The sequence below is a fragment of the Glossina fuscipes genome, unplaced genomic scaffold (assembly GCF_014805625.2).
Source record: "Glossina fuscipes isolate IAEA_lab_2018 unplaced genomic scaffold, Yale_Gfus_2 2, whole genome shotgun sequence".
Classification (NCBI taxonomy): Eukaryota; Metazoa; Arthropoda; class Insecta; order Diptera; family Glossinidae; genus Glossina; species Glossina fuscipes.
Window position 1 is genome coordinate 20,640,303 of NW_023998416.1, and position 19,190 is coordinate 20,659,492.

Genomic DNA, 19,190 nt, shown 5'->3' on the forward strand with positions numbered 1-19,190 from the left:
CGATTTAAGCTTATCGGTCCATCTGTCCGTTTCGGTTTTTTGCGTCCAGCCTACAGTCCGTAATTTGTGAGATATTTTGGTGAATTTGGCACACTGGCGTGTTTTGGTCCAATAGCGAATAGTATTGACAATGTTTCGGATCGGACCACTTTTTCAATTATTTCCCATATGATCCGTTATTTTAAATCTGTGTTAAATGAATAACTCCGGTATGGTACAGGGTATCTGATGAGAACTTTACACTACAACATTTAAAATCAAAAATTGTAAGCAAACAATTACAAGTAGAAAGCCTTAACATTCTTGTTAATGTGAAATTTTCAATCCTTCGACTCAAACTCAAATGCTCAAACATGTCATAAATATATAAATTTTTCTCTAAAAGCATTTCTCTAAATAAAATTTACAATGGATTGGTACCAATTGGAGTAAGATATATTAGAAATTATCTATGCATCTACCTACTATTACTTATCATTAACATTTTCTACTTCATATACTGTACGAGTAGCAAAAGTAACACCACGACGAGCAATGACTGATGTAACGATGTTTTTTACCTGTCACGGAAATATGCAGGTTAGGCGAGCCATTGCGCACTGACACGAGGTGGAATTATGAAAATTATATCTTTATATTTGATTTGTTAATAGATTGACCTGACAATATAACCAAACATTTTCCAATTATATCTTTTTTATATTCAAGTTGCTTTGGGACTACTTTCATATGTAAGAAAGATTCTTAATGCTCGTAATAAGTAGCGCTGCTTTTTCGGCTTCACTTAAAAGTTCTATTATTCTCTTTCAGGTGTGTAATATATCACTCAATAAGTTTCCGGTCTGACAGATATATGATAACGCAGTTGACAGACCCTACGATTTCTGGATTGTACCAACCTTCAAACGATACGTGTCAAAATTTTGCCTTATTTTAACAATTCATTTATAGGCTACAGTGCTTTCAGTGAAACTACTTTTGGTATTTTCAAAACAATGAAAAACTCTGGGAGGTAATTGACAAAACAACTGAATAAAATTACTAAGGCCTTGAAAGATGTTATGGCAATTTTTGATTCATTGGGTATGGGTGGTTTGCTAGATTTAACAAAGTCATAAAGATATCGACCAACACTTTGGTCGCCAGGATTCGTCAATTGTTCCAAAAAACATTAAAAAAAGTGAAATTATGTAAAACAGGCAATCCATCATCATTTTGCATTAACAGGTTCCACGTTCGCCCACTTTTGACCAAACGCAAAAACTTGTTGCATGAAACAGAGAATCATCGTTATTTTTCAGAGTCAGCGATTAGGCGAGTGGAGAGCAATAGTCGAAATGCGTTCAAAGCGGATAAAAACGCTAAAGTCGACTAGGAAGGCTCGTATTTTCGGAAACGCATAGTACAATATTCATCGTTTATCTTGAAAAGGGACAAAAACAAAATGACTAGCGAATCGGGCAGAGATTACTTGAAGTTCTTGTAGAAGACCAGTATGTTGCAGGTAAACCGAAAAATTCTTCTTTACTTCAATTCAGATGCCGATAAATTCAACTTCATTGGGCCTGGATGATCTAACCACCTTAGCAGAAAACTATACACAGACAGTAATAAGAACGCCCCACCTGATATATGTTATTCGCATCTTCTGAGTACCAGAAAGTTAAAAATTAGTGCCTGAACCCCGGATGTATGTATTTCACGGTGCTTTGTATTTAGACCGCGAACATTTTGGTATTATATTAAAAAATACTGTCAGCAATCAATTGGTTTTAGGATTGAGAAAATTAGACCGAAGACTTATTGAGTGATGTAATAGTTAAGTAAAATGTAACTTTTTCGTAGCCAATCGAATATATACATATTTACTAATGTTGAATGAAACTAATGAAATCTCGGAAAGAAGAAGAAGAAAATTCTTTTATTTACTTTTTTACAAGTTGGATGAACAATTACTTATTTGAATAAATAAATTTTAGATAATAATAATAAAAGAGTACAAAGGGCATATGTACTGAATACATACAGAGAGGAAAACTTTTCAAAAGTAAACACAAGAAAATTGAATTTAAAGAAAAAGTGAAAAAAAAATTAATTTGTTGTAGTAAAAGTTGAACAAAAGAATTGGATGCCAAGATCGAAAATGAATGCTTAATTATGCACACAAGTTAGTATATATGTATATATACAGATGTATATAAATATATATCTATATATGTTTATACATTTGTGTGTATCCATAGAAAATGAACCTCAAGTGAATTTTGTATTCGAAGAATATGAAATTTAAAAATAGCTTGGGTAGTCAGTTAGTTTTTCATAAGAAGTGCTCGAGTGAAGGTAAAACGAAATAATTTTCTGAATTTTTAATAATTTTAATAATTAAGAGAATGGATTAAATTCAATTAAAAGAACATAATTAAAAATAAAAAAGTAATTCAGAAAGTCTATTAAATAATTAGAGAGCGAAGAAAATGTTGAAGAAAATAATATACGATCAAGAAAGTGATTCAATCTGAACGATAGATCTCCTATAGGGAATATGTAGTGTAAGCATGAAAATCTCTATACTAAGGAACGTGTATTAAGAAATTTAAACAATTGATGCTTCTTCTCGAAATAATTAAAGAAAAAAATTTACAAAAAAAAAAGAAAAAACCAACGAAAAATTAGAACAAAATAAAAAAAAAAAAAAAGTCATTCGAAAGCGCAAAAGAAACTTTTACTATTAAAACGCAATTTTCATTTTAAAATTAACTCAATATCCTCTCCCTCGTGCTCGTGTTTTTCTTTCTTTTTTTTTTTTTTTTTGACTGTTATTTATTTAAGACGTAACAAAAGAAACAAGAAAAACACTCCCCAACCATATGAAATCGTCTATAAAATACGAGTTGTTCGCTTAAGTAAAGGACAGTGTTTAAAGAAGAATCGTTCAGTTATAATACAAAAGAAATATATTAACGAAATTTTAAAAAATAAGGAATTAAAAGCCATTATGGCGAGTGAAAATCGATTAGACTTTCCGGATAACGTAACGACGACATCGTCTTCGCCTAGAGTGTCTAATGAAAATGAAAACGATACGCTGGAGAATGAGTCACGTTGGTGGCAAATTGAAAACGATGATTTTATCTTAGATCAAGTACCAAATGTTACCTCGGAGTTTGTGCGTCAGCCACAGCCACGCACTGATAGCGAAAGTGAAATAAATGAAAATTTTGAACGCTTACACAAGATTGCCGATAAAATTAAATTGACATTAAGCGAACATGCTAAAAATAATAGTGAAAAACCGGAAGATAGTGAAACCTTAGAAACTTCGCTAGCGGAGGTTCACACCTATCATGAACAATCCTTGGACGAATTTAAAGAGGAATTACGCGTCAGACGTCTGGCACGACAAAGTGCTGTACAAGAATTACGTGATGAAATTACTAGTTTACGTCGACAATTAGCAACAGAACGTGCGCTCTCGCAACGTTTACGTAGTGGTGAAGACTTACAAGAAGTTAACGTGCTGCCGCAAAAAAACGATTGTGAGAGAACCATTCTTAATGTTATGAGTTCACAGAAAACTAGTACGAGAGAAGAGACAAAAGACAATAGTAACGATGATGCAGATGATGAAGATCCTTTGAGTCGCAGCCGTCACGCGAATATTGAATTAGCCAATGCTCAGTTGGCTTTGCAAATGTCTAATTCCGAGAATATATCATTACGCGGGGAATTGTCAGTTCTACAAAAGCAAGTTGGCACTTTGAAAGAAGTCATAACATGTTGCAAGCAAATGTTGACGATTAAAGAGGAACAATGTAACGATGTGAGTTCAGTACCAAAATCATATCTTAGTTTTCATGAAAACCTTACGTAACGCTCATAATGTGCAGTGGACCCACCTAAATTTATTACTATACTTTTCTTACTTTCAGTAAGTAATCGGTATCAAAATCACATATTAGTTTTTGTGAAAGCCTTACGCAACGTCCATTATGCGTAATGGATCCACATAATTTTCTTGCCATTCATATTTTACTTTCAGTAAGTAATCAGTACCAAAATCATATGTTAGTTCCTATTAAATCTTTGCGCAACGTTCACTCTGTGTAGGGGACCCTTGCCGCGCATAAAACAATGTGTTGTTAGACCCACTAACGAAAATCGTGGTCTTCGTTCCATTAGAGAACCCATAAAGTACATATATTTTCGCTAAGCATCACATTGTGAACCAATTTAGGCATGTCTGTTCATCTGTCTGTTCATCTGTCGGTTCTATCTGCAGTTAATATTTTCTTGGTCGGAAAATGCTGCAAGTTTTTTTCACGCAAGTGAATGTTTAAAAAGGGGATGCGTCGAACTTCTTGACCGCGGGTATTATATAGCATAAACTGAACGAAAAGATTAGGATTGCTGCTCATCACTTATAAACTTGGAAGATATGAAAACTTCCACACTTTTAGGGTGGCCCTACAACAGCTGTAAAAAAATGGAAAAAGACGGTAGCGTCCACTCAATACTACAAAGTATGGAAATGCGATATATTTTTTTTATTTTAAGGTTGGTGGGTATAGAAGATTCTGCTATAGCCATGGTTTTATTACTTGTATGCTTTAAGGTCAGAAATGAAGATAGAATTTGACAGAAAATGAAAGAAAAAGACACTAAGAAACTTGTGTTTGCTAAGCTAAATCTTGAATATTTCGATAACTTGGATAATTAAGAAATTTCTCCCTTACCGACCTACGTTTAGTCACCGGCTTCTACGAGGCCCATCATACCTTCAGGTACCATCTAAAAAACTAGGTACGTTTGATACCGATTCATGCAGATTCTGCCACAGGACGAGCGGAATGTGAAGTCATCTGCAGCATCAGACATCAAATGGCGGTATTCATTAAAATCCTACAACTACAGGGGTAGGGGCAAGGGCGTGTGCAATTGATCTTCTAGGTCGCGGTACGTCTTCTCCACGTAAATAATAATAATAGTCATTCGATCAACAATATTATCCTAGCTGATCTAGTCCTTTTTAATATTTTTCGAATGTTTTCGATTTTGGTTTGTCCTTACCTTTGTTGTTACAGGCCTAAATAGTGTATTTACGGACGGCCAGCCGAATTATGTAATAGAATATTACGCTTGCCTTTAAAGCCAATTTATCGTCTAAACATTCGTCTGGATGACATCCGACAAACTTATTGAATAAGGTGTTATATTTCTTTAGTTCTTTGTTTGAGAACTGTTCCTTTTATATTTTTATTCTATATTCTTGAGAATCGAGAGGTAACGGTTGCGGTTATAATCACAAAGATAACAGAAACAATAATGCACCTTATAAGAATAAGCTTCAAGTTAAACATAATAAGGTAGAGCAGAATATTATTCATCGAGTAAATGCGCGAAGCAAGATGACGTAACAAACACGTACGCATTTAGTCCACTTATATAAAAATGAATAATACATAAGCGAAAAAAATTGGCAATCAGTGTCGTAACATGCAATTTTTAAGATTATCATACGAATCCGTGGCGACGTCGAATAAATGATAATTATCATTGTGCACTTGGCGAAGCATACGAAAATGATTATGTACGAACGGCAGATAGTGCCGAGTATGCCTACTATGAACAATAAAAGATATCTTAAAGACATGACATTAAGTTTGACATACGTAATAATATATGGCTCAAATTGTCGAATTGCAGAATTCTATGTTATGAACACTATGGCAGAATTGTATGTGACGAACACTATCACATTGAAATTTCTGAAAATTATTACTTTCATTTACATAAATTCGGTTCTTGAACTTCATATCCTCTTTGGTGGTAGATTTCGCTTCAATTTAATGTAATAAGTTCGGTGTAAATCAATCAAGACTAATTTTTAGACTCATTGCATACTGATCACAACTATTCGATGACCTTGAAAATGATACTTTCGCGAGTGCCAGGTAGGTCACGTTTATTCAAGTATCAGCTGAAACGAACGAGTTGTTTATGGTCAAACTTTAATTTTTCTTTCGAAAATTTGCCCGAATGTGAATTTTCAAATTAGACAGTTAAATGGCCTAAGAGTTTTGCAATTATGTACAGTAGACTTTGTAGAGGCGCCAGTAGGTCAAATATTTAAAAAAACAAAGTCATCTGGCATTTGCATACCAACATATTTTTATCTTATGTGCATTTGAAGGGACATTTGCAGTCGACATCCGTACCATTAAGATCGGTTATGTTCAGCTAAAATTAGAGTATAACTCTCATGCATGCGCGGAAGCCCTCAAATCCTGTTTAAAACCGATCGATACTTTTGCTGAGCGTAACGCTCAGATACTCGGGGGTGCGTTAAAAGCTTTTGATATACGAAAACTTCGGCGTACAGGGCAAGTATTCTACAGAGATAAAACTTTTCACCAATTAAGTCATTTACCAGGACCGCAAGGTTTTCTTCACTCATTTGTCCTGGAATTGGTTGCATATCGCGGGAAACTCTGCCGCGACTGGTCTTTCTTCAATCACATTGCTCGCCAATAGCGGTGTTTCTCACCGTGCCTGATCTTTCCGCTTTTAAGTCAAACGTACACAAGCATTAATCCCTCTTTCTATACTCGTTTCTCTCTACCCATAACCTTTCCTGACCACCATCTCCCTCGCACTTGTAGGAGATATTCCCTGAGTGGTTCGTCTGTCTGCTCAACCTTTGTAGTAGTCATCAAATTCGTAAAAATCCAATTAAAATAAAAAGCTACAGTTTTTCATACATATTTTTCCTTAATGCCCTCAAAACTAGATCGAAATCTGGAGTTATTTGCTAGCAAACATTGCCACAATAGTTACAGCACTCAAATTACCGCAAACTGTATTTCATTATATTGTCATCAATAAATTTCGAGGCTAAAAGGAAACTTGAAGAGCTATCTTAAAATCCAACTGGAGAATGGTACGGACAAAAAAGCATCCTTTTGATGTACCAGAAGTATCCAAAATCTGCACCAAGAAGATACACGGAACGAAATGTTTCGTAATAGCGTTCATGTTATCGGTCCTTTAAAGGTCAATGTGTTCATTTCAATAATTATGCACTTGAGAAAAGTTTAAGCATACATGAGAGCGTTTAGGTACAGTTTGGATGCGAGTTGCACACCTCTGATATTTTACAAGTAAAAAAGTTAAGTTTAGTTGCAAGCGGACCTTTTGTATCCATCGTCTTTATAAAAAAATAAATATCTATTAATTTTAGTACTACGTGGGCGTGGGCTTTGGTGGGCTAATTCTTTCCATTTTTGTAAGATACACAAGGAAATTTTTATCGCGTACACCTTGTACTTTATAAGTGATGGACAAACTTTTATAAAGCAGAGATGTTCGTAGTTTATGTTGTGGGTCCTTTGCATCCATCCTTTGGCCGATTTGAACCGTTTTCAATGCCAATCTGCGTGCAAGTGCTTTCAATGTTTTTGCGAAATATGAAACTGCACGGGGGAAAGTTCATCACAGGCATTGCACTGGCGAAACGGAAAACTGAAATGACGGACAGACAAACATGTCCAGATGAGATGGTGCAGTTTCCGAAGCTTCGTTCCGGATGTTGCAATCTTTTTGATAACATGAACATGTCATCATCGCTGGGTGGTGGGTGCATATCGCATCTATTACATATACATATGATGCAATAAATTCATGCCGAAATCATCCATCGTTTGCTGAATGCAATTATGACCGATTACATGAACGGTGATAAACAGCTGCCGTAAGATTTGCAGATGAGATAAGAAAACACATGCCTCTGCAAGCGAATTGTGTTTTAAAATACATTTTTAATATATATGTACGTGACAATGACATTGGCATCGATTGGGTTTATCTTTGAAATGTATTTTTCTTTATCATTATCCCTCACGATTGATTCATAGAGAGTGAGAGAGAGAGAGAGAGAGAAAGAGAGAGAGAGAAAGAGAGAGAGAGAGAGAGAGAGAGAGAGAGAGAGAGAGAGAGAGAGAGAGAGAGAGAGAGAGAGAATTTCTTTATATTATTTGCATATAATTTTCTGAATTTAATTTTTGTAATAAGGCATTATCTTCCATCTTAATTACAGTTAAAACAGAAGCTCAATGAAATCGAGAAATCATTTGCAGAACATGAAATGAAACTCATGTCCGACAATCTACGGCAAGAGTACGAAAGACAATTGACCAACATCCGTCAATTACGTCAATTATATGAAGAAAGGCAACGTATTTCTGCTGCGGAATATGAAAATTTACAACGTTTAATATCGATTAAACGCGACGAATTGTCAAACGAACAGGAAAAGTAAGTATGCGCGAATAAATAATATGAGGAAATTAAACAAGTCGAGAGCTTGAGCACTCAATTTAAATGAAAGTTATTTGCTTATGTGCTAAAAGTAGAACCATAAAGACCACAGCAGTAAAAGTAAGGAAGCGGTAAATGAGTTTTTCAAAATTAAAGAAAAAGCATTCTTTGCCGATAAAGCGCTAATTAATGAGACAATTTCGAGCTTCTTGAGTTCACATTTCTAGAATTATTTTTAATATGAACATCCATTCATTTAAATGTATCCTGCTTGTTAGTCTTCGTTTGCCAGATGGTGTCATGCATGGGATGCTGCTGTGTTTGTATCATTAGTAAATTTTTTTAAGATAAATGCCACACATGCATATCGACCCACGGGCATGACCCGCTCCTCTCTTTGTTCATCTCGATTATCGAGATTTGTAGTAAAGCTAAGGATCTTTGACAAAAAAGCTCATGCAAGCTTAAGCGAGCAAAAACGATTTTTTTGAAGAAAATTTATTTTCCTTTATACAAGATGACCTACATTACGTTTCATATCCAAAGGTTCCTAGTCTGCCTACTTCACATCAATTCTCTATCTTCCCCCTCTTCTTTTCGTAAAACACATTTGCTTGTGTCACTGAAAAAAAAAGAAGAAAATAGCTATACTTGGCTCCTCCGGGAGAAGGTATATTAAATCTGTGCGGATCTATGCAACACTCGGATGGATTTGACATTGACTCACCTTTAACTATTATTACACCGATCGATGCATAGTCACTTTCTGAATTGATCTAAACTTGTCTGTTCATCTGTCCGTCTATGCGTCTGATGTTATTGTGTCCAATTTTCGAGATATCTTCACGAAATGTGTAGCGAAGTGAAGCGAAATGTTTCCACCCAAGAACGAAAACTGTGTAAAATGGTCCGTATTCGACCGCTTCTTCGACTATTGCTAAATATTCCATTTTAAATACGAAAGCAATCGAATACCATGAATCAATAAGCCGATCGTATCATTTTTGTGTTTCGCATCGTACGATAGCCCGATAACGGGAACCATTGACAGACCCTTACCCTTACGAATATTGTTTATCTATCTTATAGGGTCTGCAAAAATGAAAATCGAGTGCCGCATTCTAATATCGGGAATTAGTTCGCCAATTTATTTAAAGTATCTTATTATCAGAAGTATATAATAAGGTAAATGTAGATTCTCTTCCTGTCTCCGATTTTGTAATTATAAAACGCTTACATTCAGATTTGTTAAACTGAAACGAATTCTTTTTATTCATTAGCAAACTCACGGGTTATGTTTATAACCTATCAGACTATTCTTACAAGATTTTGACTACCTTAACGGCTGTTATTTTAGGTATTATGACTATGTTCTTTTTTAGCGAACACATTTACGATATAAATCGTACGTTTATGATATCATTAACATGTTCATTACGACACTACGTGACTGTGACGTATCCATCTTGTTCGGTTCCTAACTTTGGTATCCATTTAAGATGATTGTTAAGGCGAGTGATTTGAAGTTTTACTCCCTACGTCTAACGTGTGTCAATTCTACCCGCCCGATAGATTCCCCAAATTGTCATCTGTACTGCTGTTGAGTGTAACTTACATTAATTTGGAAGGCTATGGTGGCTCGATCAAACTTTAAAAATCAAAAAAAAGTCGATCGCCATTGCTACCTAACCTATCTTTGAAGCATATTGATAAGGCTAATCCATTTAATAATCGCACTAGAAGTAGGCTGTTATGTCTTCAAGAACGTCAATCGTCCCTTACTTCCAATGAGTCCAATACTTACACCGATTTGGATGGATTAGTAAACAATAATGTTGCTGGTCGTTGTAGCTGCTTAACCTATCTTTGAACTAAATTGTTATTGCCAAGCGATTTACTAGTCGCATTAGAAGTCGGCTGCTATCTATAGCATGATGATGGTGCTTTAGTAGCTCGATCAAGTTTCAAAACACAAAATAAGGCGACCGCCATCGCTACCTAACCTAAGCAAATCGATGATGCCAATCGATCTAATAATCGCACTAGAAGACGGCTGTTATGTCTCCGCGTACGACAAAAAATTGTCCCTTACTTCCAATGAGTCCGATAATTACACCGATGATGGCTCTAACAAGCTTTAGAACACAAAAACACAATAGCCGTGGCTATACAACCTGTCCTAGAGGCAAATTCAGGTTGCCAATCAATTAACAAGTGACATTTCAAGTCAGCTGTCATTTTTTCAACAGCGCCAACTCCTTTATTGCCAAATCGTCCCTTACTTCTAATTTGAAAGCTAATGTAGAACTTAACAGACGTACTTGAAAATACGTAAGAATAACTTAAAACTAAGTGTGGGACCAGAACGAACTTGCGACTTTGGTCCTCACTAATGCCTAGAAAAAGTGTTTCAATTGGAAAACTTCTTTACATTCTGCTACAGTAAAGTTTTTAAAGTAAATTAAAAATTTATAAATTATTATTACTTTGTACTTTGCAGAACCAAGAAGCTGGAAGAAGGCAATCAAAAGTTGGTAAACGATTTAGAAAATGTTAATAATGAATTGCAATGCTTGCGTGATGAATGTAAAGAGCATAAATTCGAGAAAGCAACATTAAAAGAGGAAATCGGTGCCGTGAACATGGTAAGCAGATGAAAAATTTTTGTACGAAAAAAATTTTCAAATATATTTTGTATACACTTACTTACATATTATATATGTGAAAAACTTAGATTAACTTGAATGTTTTTTATAATTAAAATATGTAAGAACAAAAACAAATTTTATATTTCAAATATTATATAATATAAAATTATATTTTTATAGAATTTCCTAATGTATGCAAATCAAAACTTTTTTTGTGTGCAAAACATTTTGTATGAAACCATAAAAAATAATAGCAACAAAAAAAAAAAAGAAAAAAAAAAAACTCAAATACATAAATAACATAAAGGTGGAAAGATGTAAAAAAAAATTCAAAAGTTTTTGATGCGTTTCAATTATTCAAAGAGAGATGGCATGCATGTAGGTACACACGCATATGTACATATATTTCGGAAATTATTGCTTACGGCGAACTGAAAAGCATTGCGCATTGAACTCACTTACTTCATTTAATTTGTTATAACGACAAAGTTTTCTATTTTCTCTGTCAGTTTTTCTTATCGTTCAGTAGATTTCATAGTTTCTCTTTTTTTTTCTCAAAGGATACGCTAGTAAGTGTTTTTCACGGCAAAGGGGCGAAAAAAAATTAAAATAAAATTTGAAGCAATTTTTTTTTCATTTGTCTTCTGTGTACACATTTTTATTAAATATAATGAACAGAGGGAGAGAGAGAGAGAGAGAGAGAGACATAGAAGAGAATGCTTCGTCTTTCTAATCAATCACATAAACCAAATAGTGTAACAATTTTAAATCAAATATTTGTGAAGGTTTCTAAATTGATTTTCCGGCTACAAATTCTCATATTTCGTCGAAATTTCATTTATTTTAAAACTTAGTTTTGTTTGTTTCCATTTGCTATCGTTTATGTTTGTTCTTGTAATTGTTGTTGTAATTCATTTTTATTTATTTATTTATTTTTTTTTGTGTGTTTCTTCTCCTTCTCTCTTGTATAGCTCTTCAGTCAGATGGTGTTGGGTTTTAATGGTAAAAACAATTTAGACATCGATAGATTGACAGCCATGTTGGAGGAAAATCGTGCTCTATTAAATGAGTTGGCTGTCAAAGAGCTTAACTGCAGCGACGATGCAACATTGCCAAAATTATTATTCGAATTAGTAGAGCAGGCAAGTGTAAGCAATGATAATAACCAGCAAAACAACAACAGCTGCCGTAACTCCAACTCAACAACACCAGAAGTAGAAGACGTAAATATTGATTGGAATAACATCAGCAACACTAATGATAACGCAACGTTATTGTGTACTGACGGTAATGACGGTAACTATGCTCAAGACCAACAACAACAACAACTAGTTAGCGAATGCGGGCAGGGTGCAATTGCTTTACCTAAACATTGCACTGATGAGAAAATTATTGTTTCCGCGAATGTTGCTGCGGCCAACACAGGAAAGACTGGCAAGAAATTGCATAGAAAAAATAGTAACAATAAGAAAGCAACATCGACTGCGACAACGCAATCAAGTACTACAGTTTTGTTAAATTTACATGATTCTCCGAATTTGGTGAGCAAATTTGCAACAGTAGAGGAAATTATTGATAATTTGCCAAAAGTCTGGAGGGTATTAATGGAACTACTGAGCCATCACCAAACCGAGCAAGTACAATTTGATGAGAACGGCAAAGGTGAAGACTGTTATAAATCGGCCGAGACGTCAAATAGTTGTAAAGGAGAGTTAAGTGTTAGCAAAACTTATTTGAAATTAAAGGTAAGTCAGATTATTTCACGAAAATAAATAATGGGATAGGATAACCACATGATTAGCTTATATAATAGGCATGGTGTGTATCAATTTTCAATAAACTATCCCAAAAATTGCGACCTGTAGTCTCAACACAAGAATACAAGACTGCCAGATGGACAGGCAAGTCTATATAACAAAAGCCCTTCTGGACGTTGTTGTTGTACTATAGTTATACTACCTCGCGGTGTAGGAAATAGAAAAGATTTACCAAAATTTACCTAGAGGGCAAAAGACGGTAAGACTTCATTTCCAATAATCCTGTAGATATTGAATATTTGGGGATTTAATTTATAAAAGCAATCTCAAAAAGAAAATACCTTTGCTCTGTTCCATAAATAGGTTAAGAATATCTTTTATATGATTACATTTTATGATAAAAGTAAATTCGGTGATGAATCTGATGAGCTACAATGGATGGATGAATCAAAATGAACCAAAGGAAAAAGAAGATTCGGATTCGTACAAAAAAAACCAAACAACAACAAACAAACAAACAAAAAGGAAAATGTAGAATAAAACTCTACCTAAACTAATAAAAACACTACAGTAGGCCAGGGCTGGCCAACTAATTCGCTGCACGGTCTTGAAAGTATTTACACAATAGTTTGTCAAAATGAGGCGTTATGGGAGAGATAGTCGAAAAAGTTCTTCGATCCGAATCGTTTTTAAGTGTGTTCGTCGTTGAGTCGAAACACGTTAGTCCACCAAATTTCATCAAAATATCTCAAAAATTGTAGTCTTTACGTTGAACACAAGAAATGAGGCGGACAGACGGCCCGATAAGCTTGAATTGATTTAAAAATGATTCTAAATCGATCGTTATAGTGGAAGGTGCGTATATCTCAGGTTTACCTGACCGCGTCCCAGTCCCACAAGTGGCGCAGGGTGTAAATATTAGCTTAAATGATTAGCTAATCCAATTTTTTGTACGTTTTCAACTCTTGGAAAGCTAAAAGGGATAGCAAGATAGTAAGGACTTGAGGGGGGGGGGGAGGCCCGCAAAAGCGCCAATTTCGTAATATAATTGGTTGCAGATTGTAAATGTATATCAATTCAATTTAAAATGGACACAACTTCTTTATAATGTCCATTCTCCTTTTCGCTGTGTTAACCCTATTTCGATAGTTTGTATATATATTAACGGTACTGAACAAATTCTTCCTAGATTTTGAACAAATTTTTCATATTTGTTTTAGATCAGCGTTGTTCCAAACAAAATCTTAATTATGTTTCATTTTTGTTGTCTTTTTATGTCATCACGTCAACGCATTGCCATTTACTATTTGCATAGGATTTGATTTTGGAAAAAAAATCTTTGGTAAAGGAAACTAATCGTCTAAAAACATTAAACTCTCATTTGGAATGCCGCTTAAATGAGCAGGAGAAACGTTTGGGAACCGTTAGCTTGGAACTTACAAAAACTTGGCACTTGGTAGGCAAAATGCAGCGACAACATCGTCAATTGCATACACAAGAGCAAATACTACGTTATCAGTTGCAGCAAAAACGTCGTTTGTTAAGTGAGTTGAAGGATGAGTTGGAATATTGCCGTCGCAAATGGGCTGCGGCACGTGCCAAAAACGATGAAAGTCAAGAGCAGTGCAATGATTTGCGAAGAGAATTTGCCAAACGTAAGCTAGAAGATAGCAATAACTCAGCCGAAAGCGGTTATAGTGATTCGTGTGGCCCGGCTTCAGAAGAGGAGGATCATGAGCGTTTACCACTTATCGATAATTCTGGCGATATTTTGGAAGTAGCAGGTGCCTGCTCCACGTATAGGCGTAAGCGATTGAGAGAAATGTTTGAGCATACACGTAAAATAAAACGCATGCAAAGTAATTCTCCTGGACGTGCTGCTAGTAATGTCAGCAGCGATCGTGTAGTTGTATTGCGTTGGAACAGTGCGCCGCCAACTTGTGGCTGGCGCGGTTCCGGTTATTGTGGCGATGAAATTGACAACGACGATGAAGAAAATGTTACATTGGATCTTCCTCCCACTTTATTAACAATTCCGTCCGCTGTTCTTTCCAACGAGCTTGATACTACACCTACAGGTCTCGACCGCACATCTAGATCTTCTCAACGCCGTAGCGCCGAAAAACAAGCCGTAAATGCAAAAGTTAATGATAAGGTTATGGGCTTAGACGATGAGCCGCAAGAAGAGCGAGCTGTTCGCATCAAACGTCTAGAGGAACAGTGCAAATCATTAATAAAACAAGTGTTGGAAACTTCAGACAATCGAGAACGCTTGGAGATGCAATTACGTCACTTTCAAGACGAAATGGCTCCTGTGAAATGTTCTGTTCCATTGAAAGATGCAAACATTAAAAAACGCTTTGAGAGAATGACCCGGGCAAGTTCGGCACCAATCACTGGATGTTTAACACCGCGCGAAGAAGAATATACGCGAAAGAGATCAGAACGTTTAGGACGGTTAGAGGAAGAAAGTCGTCAACTTATTTCCCGCATTAGACGTACCGCAGATAGAGGTAATTATTTGCGTTGTTCTTTAGAACGATTGAGACGCATGCCTAGTCCAGAGGGCAGTTTTGAAAGTAATACTGAAGAAGAGCACGAAGCAAAAAAAGTCGAAGAAAAATCATCCAACGTTGAAAAATCTCCTGAAGATCTAAGAATTGATAGTACCAGTGATAGCAAATGTTTTACTAGTAATTGCATGACAAAGCAGTCGCCCGATCAACAAGACTGTGAAGAAAGGATCGAAGTCCATATCCCAAATGCAACAGCCGACACCACAGATAGCGTTGCGAAAAGCTGCCTGACGGAGGAGGAAGAAGCATATACAGCTCGGCGATCTGCCCGTTTGCAAAGACTCGAAGATGAAAGTAAGCAATTGCTTGATAAACTTTCTCGGAACACACAACGTGGTGATAACTTGGGTAACAGATTAGATACGTTACACCAGCGCTACGGAAACTCTGAAGCGGAGATCGCTGAAAACATTGAACTAGCGCCACCTCTACCTGAACAACAAGATTCGTCCTCGCTATTGACTGTAGAGGAACGTATTGACAAAATTGAAAAAATATCTATAAATAGGGAAGAACGTCTACGTATCTTGGAAGAAGAAGGTAGGAAATTAATCAATCGCCTTTCCGAAACCTCCGAACGTGGCACAAAAATGATTGATAGAATTGCTGCAAGAGAATCAAATCGACAGAAGTGTCCCAGTTCAAATAAAGATAACGAAAAAGCGGGAACTTCGAATTCCTCTCTAGTAGAGGATAATCCAACAACGGTAACCATGTGGCCTACTCCTAAAAATGTGGCTTGTTCTAGCATCGTCTCGGAAGAGTTAACGGAACGTGTGACGATCACAACGATACCCAGTCAAATGGTAGCCAGCAAGGGAGCAATACCGAAATCTAAGCCAACAGCCCAACTTTACGCCGCACTTCCAAAGTCCGCGCGTATACAAAGGGAGAAAAAAGAACCCGAGGAATCGTTAGAAGATATGATAAAACGTTTGCAATCGTTGCCTTTTCCGTCTCAAAATTCTGATATGGCAGAAAGTGAGAAATCCGAGGGAGAGGTCAAAGGAGAAAACGAAAACGCAGAAAATAAGAAATAGCGTAAGATCGATTTTAAAACGAAAAGACTTTTATTGTGTGTTCAGTGCTTCCTTTTTTTTTGTTGTAAGGAATTATATTTTAGCTTTTTGTATCCCAAACTTATTACTGTTTAATTTTAGTAGAGAAGTTTTGAACTCATGATAAATAAATGTTTTTTTCAGTTCGAAATAATTATTGCTTCCCGATGCATTTCTGTGGATGCGGTACAGCGCAGGTGATATTTCGACCAAGAGACAATATCTTGGAAAATAGTTTTTGTGTTTATTTGTCTACAACAGTAAAAAAGAAGCGTCCTTTTACCTTTTAAGTAAACTTATCACGAAACGATTCTACGTAAATACGAGAACCTTAAAGGATAAATCTGAGAGATAGGATGGAATCAATCCGTTCTTTTGTTCTAGTAAAAGTATTTTATTTCAAGGAGGTCTTGTCGATATGTCTTTTGTTTGGTAGATGTTGAAAATGGGCATCATTTTTGGTGCACTTCCTCTCTCCTCCTCGTCTTTCCCTTAGATCTCTGAGAGCAACATTCAGAGCTTTTCGTTGCAAAGGTGCTAAAAAATCAATTTATAACGGCTTCTTACCTATAATGATGAGACCAGCCGTGTTTAATCTAATTGATAGCGTTTCTCAACATTAAGTTGCTCTACACTCTGCTAGTGTCTTTAAATGGTATTACCAAGTCAATACAGCTTTTGTATCACCTTTAATATTCCTCTCAACTTTTACGATGTGTTTTTGCGCTTTCGCGATATTTTGTTTGTTTGCTCATTATTCACTATCTGCCAAGAAATCAGCAAACCACTTTTTCGAATTAAGCAACGAGAGCTTCTAACGCTGTTTCTTTTCTTTTTTTTGTAGGCACAGAATTTTACGTATTTAAACCTTCGGAAAACTCTGTTGTTTAGATTATACCCGAAAAACCAATGGTATTGTGCAAAGCATAAGAACAATAGGCTTCAGTTGGAAGGACCACTGTTTGACAAATATTCACAGATGACACAATGTCACCACTTAGGAAGCCGGTAACGAATTTTTTATACGTCTGCCAGTTCTTTAGTGGTATCATTTGTGTTTCTTCCTAAGTTCCGTTTACCAACATTTTGAGAGAATTATCAGAAAATCGCCCCAAAACTTATTTGCATATATGTTAAAAAGAACATAAGAGGAGACAAGTAAGAATACTATATACTCTAAACCACTTCGTTTAATAGAGGTATTCCTTCACTTTCGTTACCATTTTCGTGATGGTCGAAACGTCAACTAATATGATCAAAATTTAGCGAACTCTCACATATATAGGAAATATCAAAAATAGGACATTTTTGCCATAAAAAGCCTTTTTTCATTAAGACCCTTTTATGAAGTGGAAGCCAGAAAGTGAATCACCGTTGTCCAAATTCGGTAAGATTATTGTTTACGTCAAATTATTATTAAGCACGAATTTTCCTTAAGAAATATTTAGAGTTCGCTTTTTTTACCTAAAGACCTTTTACCTTTTTTTAAATAAAGATTCAGTTTGTATATAGCAAGGGGTTCAAAAAATTTGCGCCATGCATTCTTCATTTTGCACACCAGCTTGGAACGTCTAAATATAATTGGTCAGCGCATTTTGTCGTGAAATTCTGGAATTCTTTTCATATAAAGACTTATTATAATTTTCAACAGCATTCGTCATTGAGCACAAAAGTACATGGATAGAGGATAGACGAACGGACAGGCTTCCAATAGCGGACAGACGTATCATAAGTCCTTTTGGGCGTTACATGCATCAGCATAAATTTAATGAACTCAATACTACAAGTACTGAGTAAGGTATAAGGACGCAAAAATTCGAATCATCCGCCATCTTTAGTTAAAAACCTAAACAAAGATAAAAACAACAAATTTTTATATTTTCCTCCGGAATAGTTTATGTTTATAAAGATTTCATACATGATAGGAACATTTACCGAAAGGTGAGGGTTAAAATGCTTACGCCTACAATTATCAATAAATTTCCGAATTGCTATCACTTAACTCTCGTCAATGCTTTAAGAAAAAATTTTTCACTTGTACAATAAAAAGAAAAAATAATTATTATTGTAGCAAACAAAGAAGTAATGATGGTTTAGTACGTGTAAACGTTATAAGTGAAAATTTAATAAAAATTATTCACCGTGAAATTACAACATGTGTCCGCTTTAATGTCCATATGAAATGGGCATGAAAGGATGCTGTTATAAATATTTATAATGCTTGCATAAATTTTACATTTTTCGTGTTTTTCGCATTTTTCTTTTCACATACGAAAACACACATCTCAGAGGGATCAGACCAACAACACCGACAATAAGTGTAGAAATCGCTCCAAGATGATTTAGTTTAACTAACCAAAGGAAAAGACAAGCCAAGCATAAATAAAACTAAGTAAGAATATTATCGTCGAGGAAGGCCGTCGATTAGGTACCCTACAATTCAATTCACATAGTACAGTTATCCATCTGTTGTTATAAATTTCAAACCAAAAATTGCTCATTATTGTCATGCCTAGGCATACTTTTCATGAAAGCCCGCATATTGAGGGGTTCGCAAAACGTTACATGGCATAATCCAAATTTAGTAAACTTAATATACTTCATAAATATTTTATTAGTTTTGAGTTTCCATCATAAAAAAAGAGAAAATAAACTTTCTCTTCATACGATGGCTTTCTTTTCATAACAACCGCTATATACATTGGGGTCTAAAAAGTAGACTAATGTGATTCAAATTCCGTACGGTTTCATAGTAAGATATGAAAAATTAAACTTATATAGGGGCTTACTATTCATGCGAAATCTTGTGGCGTCGAAGAGACATACACATATTTGGTG

General features: G+C 35.4%; 1 protein-coding gene across 1 annotated transcript; it reads left to right on the forward strand.

Annotated features, from left to right (window-relative positions):
* Nucleotides 1-2,439: 2,439 nt before the first annotated feature.
* LOC119632886 (intracellular protein transport protein USO1) lies at nucleotides 2,440-16,433 on the forward strand. The gene is made up of 5 exons (XM_038026040.1): nucleotides 2,440-3,820; nucleotides 8,093-8,310; nucleotides 10,814-10,958; nucleotides 11,933-12,706; nucleotides 14,034-16,433. The coding sequence occupies exons 1-5, from the start codon at nucleotides 2,996-2,998 to the stop codon at nucleotides 16,332-16,334; spliced, it is 4,263 nt and encodes a 1,420-aa protein (XP_037881968.1). The 5' UTR covers nucleotides 2,440-2,995; the 3' UTR covers nucleotides 16,335-16,433.
* The last annotated feature ends 2,757 nt before the right edge of the window (nucleotides 16,434-19,190 follow it).